Source organism: Lactuca saligna, chromosome 3 (genome assembly GCF_052625555.1).
Source record: "Lactuca saligna cultivar CGN05327 chromosome 3, ASM5262555v1, whole genome shotgun sequence".
Taxonomy (NCBI): Eukaryota; Viridiplantae; Streptophyta; class Magnoliopsida; order Asterales; family Asteraceae; genus Lactuca; species Lactuca saligna.
The window spans coordinates 9,066,871-9,080,710 of NC_136419.1; the positions used below are offsets into that span (position 1 = coordinate 9,066,871).

The 13,840-nt window shown below is 32.9% G+C and overlaps 1 protein-coding gene across 1 annotated transcript; it reads right to left on the minus strand.

Annotated features, from left to right (window-relative positions):
* Positions 1–417: 417 nt before the first annotated feature.
* LOC145034409 (dirigent protein-like) lies at positions 418–1,203 on the minus strand. The gene has a single exon (XM_078982812.1). It carries the CDS (start codon positions 1,124–1,126, stop codon positions 569–571), a length of 558 nt encoding a protein of 185 aa, XP_078838938.1. The 5' UTR covers positions 1,127–1,203; the 3' UTR covers positions 418–568.
* Between the last annotated feature and the right edge of the window lie 12,637 nt (positions 1,204–13,840).

A 13,840-nucleotide genomic window follows, 5' to 3' on the forward strand; every position in this document is an offset into this window, starting at 1 on the left:
CGACGTCATGATTTTATTATCAGATTTTTTATGTTGCAGTATGACTTTAGATTTTGTGATAGTACCTTGTTATCGAACATTTCCTAGTTTTTGAAAAAGAACAATTTAGACAAACAGTTTTTCATTATTATGTTTCTATTTTATATTTACAAGATGTCATTTTAGGTAATTTTACATGTTTTAAACACTTTCAACTACTTTTGCCGAACACGTATGTAACAAATAAAAACAACAACTATCTGCTACCAACTAGTTTTTGTCGAACTGTATGTTTGCTCTAAACTCTTTTTAACTAGCTTTTGGCTATCTTGGTAATTAATACTGTTTACTCTTGAATATCTTTAATTTTAAACCCCAAAATCCAAAATGCTAAGAAGATCGATATACCCTAGCCATTAACCTTGAATAACCAATGCATACACTCAAAATTATGTATGTATTTCAAACATCTTACACAACCATTTTAAACTCCTGAAAAAAAAAAGACTAATTTATTTTGCAGCACACTTTGATAAACCCAGACTTTTATTCCAGTCTACAGATAATTTACTCTCTATGATGAGTATGATCACCAACATTCATAAAACTTGATATCAACACGTAGCCTGAAGTACACTTCCCCTTCGTAAGAATCAGTCATAATAGTTGCAATTCCCCGATGCATGAAGAAATCTCCAGTCCCACCAACCACCGATATATCCCTACTCTTCACCATAATCGGATCAGCCCCAATGAAGTTTATGGTTCCTTTATGCTGTGCACTATTCAACACAAAAGAAAACCCTAGCCAAGCAGTAAATGTGTTCTTGGTGTCATAAAAATACATCCCTTGAGCCCGACCTACTGGAGCAGAATGAAAGTTGTTGTCTAACGTGATTGGATCATCAAAAACTGCTATATTCCCAAAATGAAACTTGTCTGCTAATATTGTGAGGTTTCCCCATTGGGGTGCGCCTACAATAGCAGAAGTTGCATTAGCAGCATTTTGACCATTATAGATAACGTCATGAAAATATAAAACTAAGTTTTTGCATGGATAGTGCTGTTTTTTTATGCCTGTATATGCTGATGATCCTAAAAAGAAGAAGAAGAAGAAGAAGAAGAAGAAAAATTGTCGTGCTTCCATCTAGAATTGAGGTATTGAAATTCAACTAGACAGAAAAATGAGAGATATAGAAGAGGTCTGTGGGTTCTCAATCTATCAGTCCGTCTCTTTATATAGGGTGGCAACCGGTGGTTCATGGATAATCTAAGTGGATTATATATCATACCAATTGCAATATAAATGATTAAATTCTGAGTATTAAGTCATGTTATTATATTCATGCATATGGTAAGATAAAGTTATTAAATCTAAAGCAAGTTGACATAACATCATTGATAATGATTGTACTTTATCTATTCCCCCACGTGAGTAAAGTAATACATAATCTCATAGTGTTCCGTATAGTATGCGTCCAATAGTTGAAAAATGGAATTAAACGAACTTCCGTATACTACGTGATTTTCGGCATGTTTCATTTTTTTAACCACAAATATTTTTAACTAACAAGATAGTAGGATAAAAAGCACATTTTCTTCACTATATTTAAAGTCACATGATATGCACAAATGATCCACTCTGAAAGTCTAATAGAAGATGAAAAATCCATATCTCATTATCGAGCAACAGAAAAAACGAGGAGACAATAGAATAAATAGTGATAAATCATTTTAACCTTATCAACAAAAGTTTTTCTTATTAGTGTGTTTCATGTTAGGATAGCAAATATGACAAAGAAGAGAGTCCACATCAACCTCTCTTTATCCAATAAATTTGGTAGGCACCATGACGTCAAAACATTTAACTTGATTGTAACTAAATAATTTCATGTAGTTGTATTATCCCTCGCAAGCACTTCTATCATTTTGCTCTAAAGAACAACCAATTGCAAAATCTCTTTCAACTCGGTCCATTAATGTTCATCTTGTCCGATTTCAACACGAACACCTTGACCAGATTTGGAGTGGAAGTCGATCAACTGCGTATTGAACACCGAAGGAGAAAATCTTGGGAACTGTTATTTAAAATGACTTTAAATTGGGCGAGATGTGGCAATATTGAATCATCAATTAAGTTTGGATAATGCTTGATATTTTTTAATAATTATTTTTAGATATTTAATAGAGATTCTTATAAATTTTATTAAAATTGGTATTTTTTACATGAGTAAGGAAGTTAACAAGATTATCCATTTTTGGAACAGTGGAAGACAGCCAACTTACAAGTTGCTAAAAGACAGAATATTAAATAACACAATGTTGGATCCTTTGGGGCCAACTAGAAAGCAAAATTCCATTTTATATCTTCCTCATCTTTTAATACTGGCCTATCCATTATCATTTACTTACATCATCTTACAATAAGAAAGATCGTGCTTAATTCTGGTTCCAATTCGGATACATGAAAATAGTTAATACAAAAATCAAATACAATATTTATACGGTCGTAATGGGCATTATGAAAACCTCAAGTTCGAACATTAAATAAGATATTAGTAGAAAAATTAGTGCTATGTAGTCTAATGAATGCAAACAAACTAATAATTTTTAATTTAAAAATTGATATGAAAATAGTTTGTCTTTTATAAACAACTAATAATTATATTAAAATGTCCACTAATTATCAATTAACATGAAAAGTATAAAAATATCTTTTGTTATTGTGGTTGGTAATTAGTCGGGTTAAATCTAATAAGTTATTATTAAACTATATTTATGGACGTTTATGACATATACCTTTAGTAATTACTGTTTTAACATTAACTATGCTTTTAAATTTATTAAAGCATCATATTTTTAAGATACACTTAATTGTAATATAGTATTTTTAAAATTTTAATTGCTTTTTGAAAAATATATTCCATCTAAATATTGAAAATTATTTTGTATTTAGATATATAGATATAAATACAAGGTGTAGAGAATTTGGGAGAATTGAGAACGGTTGGAGAGAGAAAGTCGAGTTGAGCAAAATATAGGCATTAGATTATTTGATCCAACAATTTGAACTGAAAAATATTCAAAAATATGGATATTAGATTTTTTGGATTCATATGCAGAAAATGATTTTCAAAATCGGATATTCAGATTATCCAATATCCGATAAACAATAATATGTTGTTATATATCTATTACCTCTCTCGATAAATGAAACCAAGAGCAATTTAATATCAATCTCATTATCATCACCTCTTTGGATATGTGAAACCTAGAGCAATTTAATATCAATCTCATATTTGTCATAATATAATACCTTTAATGAGACTCGCAACGCGAAGGGCTTGATGGGTCAAACCCTAAAAGCCTCGGGATTTATGCATATTTAAGTGCACATTCCCCTACGGTTTCGTCATTTATGAGCCACCATCCCAGAGAACATCCTCTTCTCGTAACCCTAGCATCCCTGATGCCTTGTAACCTTATTTGCTTCTTTAGTGTGAAGTTTTGAAGAAGAAGTGCTTTTGGTGATTATTTGAATCAAGCCACTAAAGTTTCTACATTCTTAGCATCTTATCTAGCTCGGTTAGTTTCCAAGATTCAACCTTTTTAGCTTTTGCATGTTAGATCTAGGATTGTGGTGTCATTTTTGTCCTTTAAATTTTGTGTTATTGGAGTTTGAAGAACTCTTATACTCATTAGAGATATTTTGATGCTTCTAGACCATTCTTTTTGGATAAAGAGGGTCATGCATGTGTTAACCTTGAGATATACACTTGGTTTTGACATTTTAAGGAATTCTTGGATTTAAGGTTTAGATTTGTGGTTTATTCGGCCTTAATGATAGATAATGTTGGGAACTTTATCCATTAGGACCATTAGGAGATTTAGATTTGAAGGGTTGGACTTTTGGACTTAAGATATTAAGTCCTTAAAGAGTATGCTATTAAGCTAGTTTCACGGTCAGGCGGGTTTTGGAACTCACAACATGGAATCTTGGAAAATTGCTACTATTTTGTAGCAATGTGGTAGCAACATGATGGATCAATGGTCTCGACACGATCGTTGATTCTAAGTGTTGACTATTAACTGATTGACTTTTTAAGTAGTTTGACTTTTTGACCGGTTTGACTTTTGGTAAAATCTAGGATCAGGGGTTGTAGACTGAGGTTTGACCTCTTTTTTGGTTTATGTATTGTGTGTAGCTGATTCATACAAGTTCTTTGATTCAAATGAGTCTTCTCACTATATTGTGTAGGATACTAGGTGTCATGTTATGCTAGACTGTATTTGTGACTATTGTATAAAAGACTAGGGGGACCACACCACTTGTATGGAACACTATAGGGTACTCATAACACTTATATGAAAGACTATGGGGGAATCATAACATTTGTATGAAATACTATGTGGGGACTATATCATTTATATGAAAGACTATAGGATACCATAACAAGAAAGGCTACATGGGGACTGTAGCAATAGAAGTGGTTGTAAGATTGTTGTAGGGTCATAACATTCACCTATGTATGTGATATTTTGGGAAACTTATTAATCATTGTGCTTATTTTCTAAGTTTAATTTGTTTTAGGTTGTTTTGATAGCAAAGGGAAATACGCGACTTGATTGCATTGAATTTGCTGAGATTCATATTATGGATATTCACTTTGTTTTCACTATCTTTGGAAACCCTAATATATTTAAGGTTTATCAAATTAAGAACACATGGTTACTTATTTTCTTATGAATGGAATTTGGAATGTTATTTCATTTTTAAAACAAAAAAAAAATTAGTTTAAAATTTGTGACATTATAATATCATTACTTATGGAAATATTCATATTCATGAATGTATTTATGTATATACTATATTGGCTCTGGCCTCTTATATTGATACTAGATAAAGTACATTTCTTTAGACAATTTGAAAATTTTAACCATTAACTATTCAAAAAATAACAAAAAAAAATTGTTTTTCCAAAAATTAACCGTCATGTCCGTAGAGCGGCTTCTACAAAGTTGACATTAATTCGAATATAGGGATGTTTTGGTGATTTCCATGAGTCATAGTGATAGGTTTTATAGGTTAAAATAAATATGTTCTTGCCAAATTTCACTTAATATTTAAGGGCACACGCAACCTAAATGATCTATGTCATACACTTTGAATGCAACATAGTGTGAACAACAAAAACTAACATGAACCCTAATTAAAAATCTAGTATAATAAAAAACACAAGAGTTAGGGTTACATACCTTTGATTTGTTGTAGTAGACAAATCACTTTAATCCTTCCTTTGAAGAGCTTGGAAAGCTAGCACCAAAAGTATGATGCCTCTAATGGCTTACACCCAAATCCTCGAATTAGAAGACAATTAAGGTGAGAGGAGGAGACGAAAATTTCATTCTTAAGGCTTATGGGAAGTGCATTAACGAAATTAAGGTCATAAGGGGTCCTATTTATAGTTTAGGTAGGGTTGTAAATGAACCGAACGAACACGAACGGGGGCTTGTCCATGTTTGTTCGTTTAAGTTAGTCGAAAAAATAAACGACCACAAACAAATAAAAGAATGAGTTTTCTTGTTCATGTTCGTTTGTTTAACAAATTACATTGTTCATGTTTGTTCATTTATGTTCGTGAACATGCTAAACGAACATAAACAAATGAACATAAATGAACAAAGATAAACAAAAATAATTGAACCTATGTGAACAAAAATGAACAGATAATATAGTAATGTAATCAAACACAATTAAGAATATATGAACATAAAATAAACTTATATAAACGAACAACATAAATGGACGTTCACAAACATAATCGAACGAACGAGACCATCATTCATGTTCGTTTATTTATTAAATAAACGAACATAAATGAACTTCCCACCGAACGGTTCATAAACAGTTATTTGAACGTTCAATTCGTTTATAGCCCTAAGTTTAAGTAACTTGACCCGATTGTGCATGGTCCTTTTGGGTTGCCTTCACCAAAGCAACTTGATAGGATGATTTATGGAGAAAGAGGATTAATTATGATTTATTAATATATTATATGAATGATATATTAAAAGAGAAATCATATTGTTTAATTAATAATAGTCAAGAATTAATAGGAATTAATTTTGTGGCTAAAAGACATTAATTAAATAAAGGGGATTAGAATTGTCAATTGTGTGATAGTTGAATATTGGGCTAATAGACTCCATATTAGAGGGGTGGATGAAGTTTATGGGGAAACCCATTAGAAATCGTCCAAGGCCTCTAAGAAGGGAGTCCATGGGCTGCTTAGGGCCTAAGCAGTCAAATTAGGGTTTCCTTGTTTGATAACCCTAATAGCCTCACTATTTAAAGACCCCTAGAGCACCAAAAACGTGGCCAAGAGTTTCCTTAGGGTTTCTAGATGTTTTTGGGTGCCTCTCCTCTTATCCTAAGTCATCCTCTTGCTCTTGGTGTTTGTGAGCCATTAGAGGTACTACACTTGTGGTACTTGCTTTCAAAGCTAAGGAGATTCAAGGAACTAATTGTTATTACTATATAACAACAAAATGTATGTATTCTATTCTTCTATGTGGATTTCGAAAATAATAGTAGCATGCCAGGTTTCTTTTTGTGTTCATAAAGTTGTGTAACTAATAGTGAAAACATAGATCCAACTCTAGGGTAGCATGAACACATGGGATTGTTTGTATAAAAAACCAACAGTGGTATCAGAGCCATTGGTTTTAGTTTTCAATTAGCATTATACAAATGTATGAACTTGACATATTAGGGTTTATGGCCAATAAACCCTAGGAGGCATGAATTTTGAAAATTAGGGTTCTTGAACCCTGATTTTCGAAATTTGATTAGGGTTTCCCAAACCCTTTCCTTAGCCTCAAAGATTTCGAACTCTAGGGTTATCCAACCCTTGGATTTCGAAATTGCCTCCTTCCCCAAGATTAGATCCTAAATTTTAGGGATTTGGATAAATGCCATGTCTTGTAATTATCTTTTAAGTGTTTAAATTTGGTAATTATAGATTTTTGAATTATCCCATCCCATAATTTCGAATTTTTTTGGAGATTTAAGGGATTAAGTTAAATTACTTGTTAATTTAAAAGATATCCTTTCCAAAATAGAAGATAATTGTCAAATTAATTAGATAATCATTGTCTTATGTGATAAACTTGATTTATTTTAATTATTTGATAGATTATCTTGCAAGAAATTGAATTAGGTCATACTTAGATAATTACTAATTAATTGGTTAATTATTATTATTTGTAATTTCGTCTAGAATGTTCATGCCTATGTTTTGAAAAGTTTCAAAAACTTGCCTTCAAGTTTTGGAATTTAAATTTTGATTAAAGGTTTGTTTTTAAAATGTTAAATTCTAAAACCATAGTTTTGAAAAGTTCAAATTTCACCCTTTTGGTTTTATTAAGTTAATTAAAAGTATAATTAAAAGAAAGTTAATAAATCCATCATCATTTGGTTTATATTTGATTAAATTAAAAGTGTAATTTATAAAATTAAACCACCTATTATTTTAAAAGTGTAAAATACACCCTTATACTATGTATAACATTAAAAGTCTATTATTATATATGTATAATTTAAATGCTAGTCTTACTGTTAGTAGGCCTCATTGACGAAGCCGATCTATAAGGGGGTATAAGGTTATGGCGTATAAAATGGCTGTTTAGTGGGTGTCCACTCTCACCCACCGCTTCCTTGATTGGTGGAGGGTCGTTAACCGAACGGGTAGGATAGGGCAAACCCTCTCCTCATTAAAAGTATGATGAATAATAAAGTAACTAAATGTTTATAAAATTCCCAATCTTAGTTACTTTAGGCAAAAGTGAATTAATGCAATTCCATGAAATTACTCTTGGTACCCTTGCTAAGGCGTTAGTGGAGCGTGTGTGGTTAACCGGCACACTAATTGAGTTCTAAGTAAAGGTGGAAAAGGGTGAATCGATGTTTCTCATAGTTCGGTGGAGCATGTGTGATTAACCGGCACATCGAATAGGCGACTGTAACATTAGGGGCACCATGTACATTTGCATGGTTATTCACACCCTGTTTTGTGATCCTCGGCATCCCAGTCACAAATCGAGGGGCATATCGAGATTTAAACATGCCATTGAAAAGTTCAATGAATCTCAAAATATCTAGGATTTTTCAATACATTTGAAACATAAATTTCCTTTTTCGTTTTTCATGGTGGAAATTGGTAAATCGTCATTTACCTACCTTCGAATATTCTGCAACTAGATTACGACATCCCCCTTCTAGGTTGTAGAGTATTGTGTTGGATCCTAGCCTCGATGTTTCATTTGGGTGTCACATCAAGGATACTAATCAACTTGACTTGAATTTTCTCCCGTTTTGTAGATGTCTACTTATGACAATCATGGTCTTCCTAAATTCCATGAAACAAGCTTTCCAAATGGAGATGATGTTCCACGATATGATCGAGGAACAAGAAATCATGCTTCACTTCCTCCACCTCCTCCAATTATTCTCCCTAACCCACAAGTTCGAAGGATTGAAAAGTTAAAGATCACTTAAGCCCTTTTGGCAAGTAAACACGAAGATGAGAAACCTGTGTATGCACATGTCTTAGAGATGAAGTCACACATTGATAGGTTAAGGATGTTAGGTGTCGAGATTTTAGGTGAGCTGGTTGTTGACTGGGTTCTTTAGTCACTTCCTGAATCATATAGTGACTTTGTTAGAGAGTACTATATGATGGATCATGACGTGACCCTCATTGATCTCACCTATTTGCTTATAGTTTCTGAATCAGAAATGATTTGGCGTACTAGTCAAGAAAATTTGTCTTGTGAATCAAAATCCCAAACTTCAATGGACATTGAAAATGGTGACATTGGAAATCCAGAAAAGGTAAAATTTGAGATAGTTCCTTGTGCCATTCCAAAAGATTCCATTTGCTTTTATTGCCAAAAGAAGGGGCATTGGAGACGAAGCTGCCCTATTTACCTGAGAGGTCTAAGAGATGGGAGAGTCAAAACGTATGGCTCTACTTCAGGTAAAATCCATTAACTAACTATTTTAAGTTCCTATTCTAGATTCTTAATACATGATGTGATAAGATTACATTTTGATGTTTTGTAGGATCGAAGAAAAGAGAGGAAGCATAAGGGAAGAAGTGAGCTGAATTTAATCGTGAAGAAATGGATTTTGATCACATTGCTTGAAGATTAGATTTTTGAGCTACTACTTGGAGTTATAATAGATTGCTATGACATATGTAATAACATAGTTTTTCAATTGAATTGCATTGTAAGGACACATTTTTCCGCAATAAAATAAATTTTGATTTTATCTTATTTATTTATCCTTGCAGTGGCGTGTATGAAAAATTGATGTTTGAAGGTTTCTATTATTAGCAATAATGGATTTGATTCTTAATTATGTTATTTGTGGAGATATCAAGAATTTACCAAATAAGGAGAGTTTCTCATCGCCCAAGTTTCAATCGGACATAAACTTGGAATCATACAACTTGGTTGCGTTATGAATGAAAACTTTTATATTTGGAAATTAGACTAATTCATTGGCAATGTGTCAAGCGAAGGCCTAGGAGATCGAGTACACTAGGTTGTGCGTTGATCAAATCCACCACAAAGAGGTAAGATATTCGTCATGATTTACTAAATGTTTAGTAAATATGATTATACTTATAAGATTAAGTGTAATTCTGAGTTGATTGAAAGAGTTTCAATGAATAGCAGAACGAATAAAGAAGAATCAAGTAGGCAAAAAGATAAACGTTTCTCTATTCTAAGAAGAAGGGAAGGTACCTTTTATTGTGTTTTATGATAAGTCTTAATGATTAAGAACCATATCTCAAATGATCCTGTAAGTGAGTCTTAGTGTATTTGTATGTCTAAGAAGAGGAATTGAGAATTGTCGAAATGGTTAAATCAAGAAGTCAATCATACTACATTCCAATATCAAGTCTTAGAGTTATACTCCAAGATTATGAATTGAGTGACAAGTCTTAAGAAGGTTTATAACACTCAACAAATGTGGAATTTGGAAAAGTTTTCTTATACTTGCACATTTGAAATTGGTAAGTTGTGTTGTCTTGGATAAGACAAAGACCAACTAGGACCAATTATGTGAAGTGTTTTGTCTTGATAAGAACTACACTAACTCTTGAATATTTATTTTGTCTAGAAAAGTTTTCTGACAAGAGAATCATATATGTCAAGAGGTCAGCGGGAGTTTTCATGATCTTGAAAAAGTTTCAAGAAAAAATCAAGAATAAACCTTATCGATCGTCACTAGCACACGACTTGAGGTTTACAACCTATCGTGTTGACATTATTTTGTTTCTGTGCCATTCCAATTGAGTTAATTATGCATGTGAGTTCTATGAGTTCTCATTTGAATGCATAAAGAAAAAGTACCTTGATCGATGGAAAGTACATTGATATGTGAGTATAAGTTACTAAACTACTTGGAAGACATGGTGGGCACTCGTGTTACCATAAGGCAAGTAATCAAGATTAAGAAAGTTCAGTCCATATGAGTTTGGATTTGTCGTAAACCTGGTTTTGGCAAATTCGCATGGATAGGAACACATACACCATAAAATCTAAGTGTCATAAGATTCCTTCCTTCATGAAAATGATTGTGAGGAAATGCTTTCAATCAGAGAGATTTTAAGAAGATAGCAATTGTGAAAATTGAATTCTCAAATTAGATTATGGTTACAACATCCCTTTCCATAGTTCGAATTGTGAGATTTGGCAATTAGTCTAACATTTGGGACTTATTGATAAAAGTTCTGAATTGTTTAGACACACATATGAGCTATCTAAGGCAAAGGTGTATAAGTTTAAGAAGCTTAGATAAAGGCTTATCGGAGCATATGGTATTAGAAATATGAACTTCAGAAATTCAATAGGCAATGTTTTCTAAAAGTTTAGCTGTTTCTGAATACATGTCAAAGCTAGTGTGAACATAAGTGTTATGCTTATATGATAATAATAATCATGATAGTTGGAGCATGATAATTATGGTAGGTTGGAAGTTAGCAATATTAATTATAGAAAATAAGTGTTTTAATTTGCAAAGTTGCAAGGGTTGAAAAGTTGTTTTGCTATAATTAAGGGAGAGAATATTGTACTTCGTTTCGAAATCTAAGAGCTTAGATCGAGATATTTTAATCAAATTTAGTCAAATAAATGAATTGCATTCTCAAAATTCGATTATGATTATGGCATCCCTTTTCTTAATTCGAGTTTTGTGAACATGGCAAATAGAAATATTATGGCAAAAGACTGATAAAGTGTCACATCTTCATGTAAGACATTATGCTTTGTGTTCCATACGCTTCGAGTATAGGATTGACTGCATATGCTGTAATAATTGACCGTTACAAAATTTTCCAAATGCCTAGAGCATTAAGAGGGAAAAAGGACTAGAACTAGGCATGACTAAGTTTATTAAACAACTATCAAAGGACAATCTAAGGTTCGCTAAGGATTGGTTGCTTGTGAATAGTTGGAAGTATAGTAGTGGATGGACCATACTGACATTATTATTACAAGATTTTTCATATGGAAAATGTGTAAATGTTTCCATATTGGGAGTTGGACGTTAAGAATCTATATATCTAGATTAGAAAATTTTATGCAAAATGATATTCAAAGGAATGTACCTTGAATATGAGACTTCGTATCTATGGAATTGTCTTGCAACAATCTCCAATAGCGGACTTTGTAATTTCATTAGCAATAGTCTTTGTGACTTTAGTGCAGTGACATTACAAAAGGATCGTTGCATAAAATATTAGAATATAACATATTTTATAAGTGGCAAGAATTTGATATTCTTACACTTATGATAAGGATTGGGTGTTGTGAAATGAGTATGATTCAAAATGTGTTCATTTGATCTATTTCACAAAGTAAGGACCATAGGTAAACATTGTGTGCATGCTAAGAGCATGGGACAATTGTAGTAATAATTCAAGTAATAAGTTAATTAACCGAAACAACAAATAATGAGTAATCGATATGGTGATAAATAAAAGGTGTTTTATTTATACTCAAAGGTTTGGGACCATATAGGATTACTATTATTCTTGTGCTTCACTTTGCATGTTTTGACTTCCTGAATAATAAATTATTTCAGAATAATCAAATTATTCGAATGGTCCACAATCGTTCATATGTTGGAAGTAGGTATGAATGAAGACTATCATGAATTGGTTTGTAGATTGTCTAAAGTGTATTAGACATAGCAAAGGTTTGTTGCAACGTTCATGAGTGCTTATGAATATGATTTTGAGCATTGGATTAAACCCATGCTCACAAGAACCACTTCATGGATTTTATCACGAGTGACTGTGAGTCGATAATATTGTATATTCTTGAAACCGAGACGTGTGAGTTGTTATTTGCTGGTCGGTTGCACATTAATGATAAGTAAACACACCAGTAACTTGGTGTTATAAAACTTATTGTTATGTGTGATTAGATGAGTGAATGCAAGCGAGCATAGGAGTCGACGTTTATCCATTCCTTTTACCCAAAGTGGGATAAAAGCAATATCTGTGGGCCCCCTCAATGATTTAGTGATGACACCTAAGCGCTTGGCCAAGCCGAGACTAAGTTGATGTGTTCAATTGTAGTCTGTTGTCAGTCGTCATAAATCGGAAGTCGGGAAACAGTATAGAGAGAATGATTAAAATTCATGTCTTATGTCTATATGATATCTTAAGAATGGAGCCTTATCTAAAGGACACACTTCTGATAAGATCAGAGTTGGTAGTGGCTTTTGAAAGCTACGGTTGCTAATCAGGATCTGAAGTCATACGCATAATAGTTATTAGACATATCCAAGTGGGAGACTGTTGGATTAGTGTCTAAGTCCATAACTATTTTGGTATGTACTTGACCTGATTGTGCATGGTCCTTTTGGGTTGCCTTCACCAAAGCAACTTGATAGGATGATTTATGGAGAAAGAGGATTGATTATGATTTATTAATATATTATATGAATGAAATATTAAAATAGAAATCATATTGTTTAATTAATAATAGTCAAGAATTAATAAGAATTAATTTTGTGGCTAAAAGACATTAATTAAATAAAGGGGACTAGAATTGTCAATTGTGTGATAGTTGAATATTGGGCTAATGGACTCCATATTAGAGGGGTGGATGAAGTTTATGGGGAAGCCTATTAGAAATCATCCAAGGCCTCTAAGAAGGGAGTCCATGGGCTGCTTAGGGCCTAAGCAGTCAAATTAGGGTTTCCTTGTTTGATAACCCTAATAGCCTCACTATTTAAGGACCCCTACAGCACCAGAAACGTGGCCAAGAGTTTCCTTAGGGTTTCTAGACGTTTTTGTGGGTGCCACTCCTCTTATCCTAAGTCATCCTCTTGCTCTTGGTGTTTGTGAGCCATTAGAGGTACTACACTTGTGTTACTTGCTTTCAAAGCTAAGGAGATTCAAGGAACTAGTTGTTATTACTATATAACAACAAAAGGAATGTATTCTATTCTTCTATGTGGATTTCGAAAATAGTAGTAGCATGCCAGGTTTCTTTTTGTGTTCATAAAGTTGTGTAACTAATAGTGAAAACATAGATCAAACTCTAGGGTAGCATGCACACATGGGATTGTTTGTATGAAAACCAACACTTCTTCCTCGGAAGAGATATGCGAGGGTAAGGGACCGAAAGGGGAGCAGTGTATCTCCTGTGAACCATCTTGAGTTTATTTTTCGTTGTTGGCGGTGGGAAAACGAAGGGGCAAAAATAGCAGCGACTGGCGACGGTAGAGGAGGTGTTCAAGGTGGCCAATAGGTAAGTGGAATGGGGGTTGCTCCAG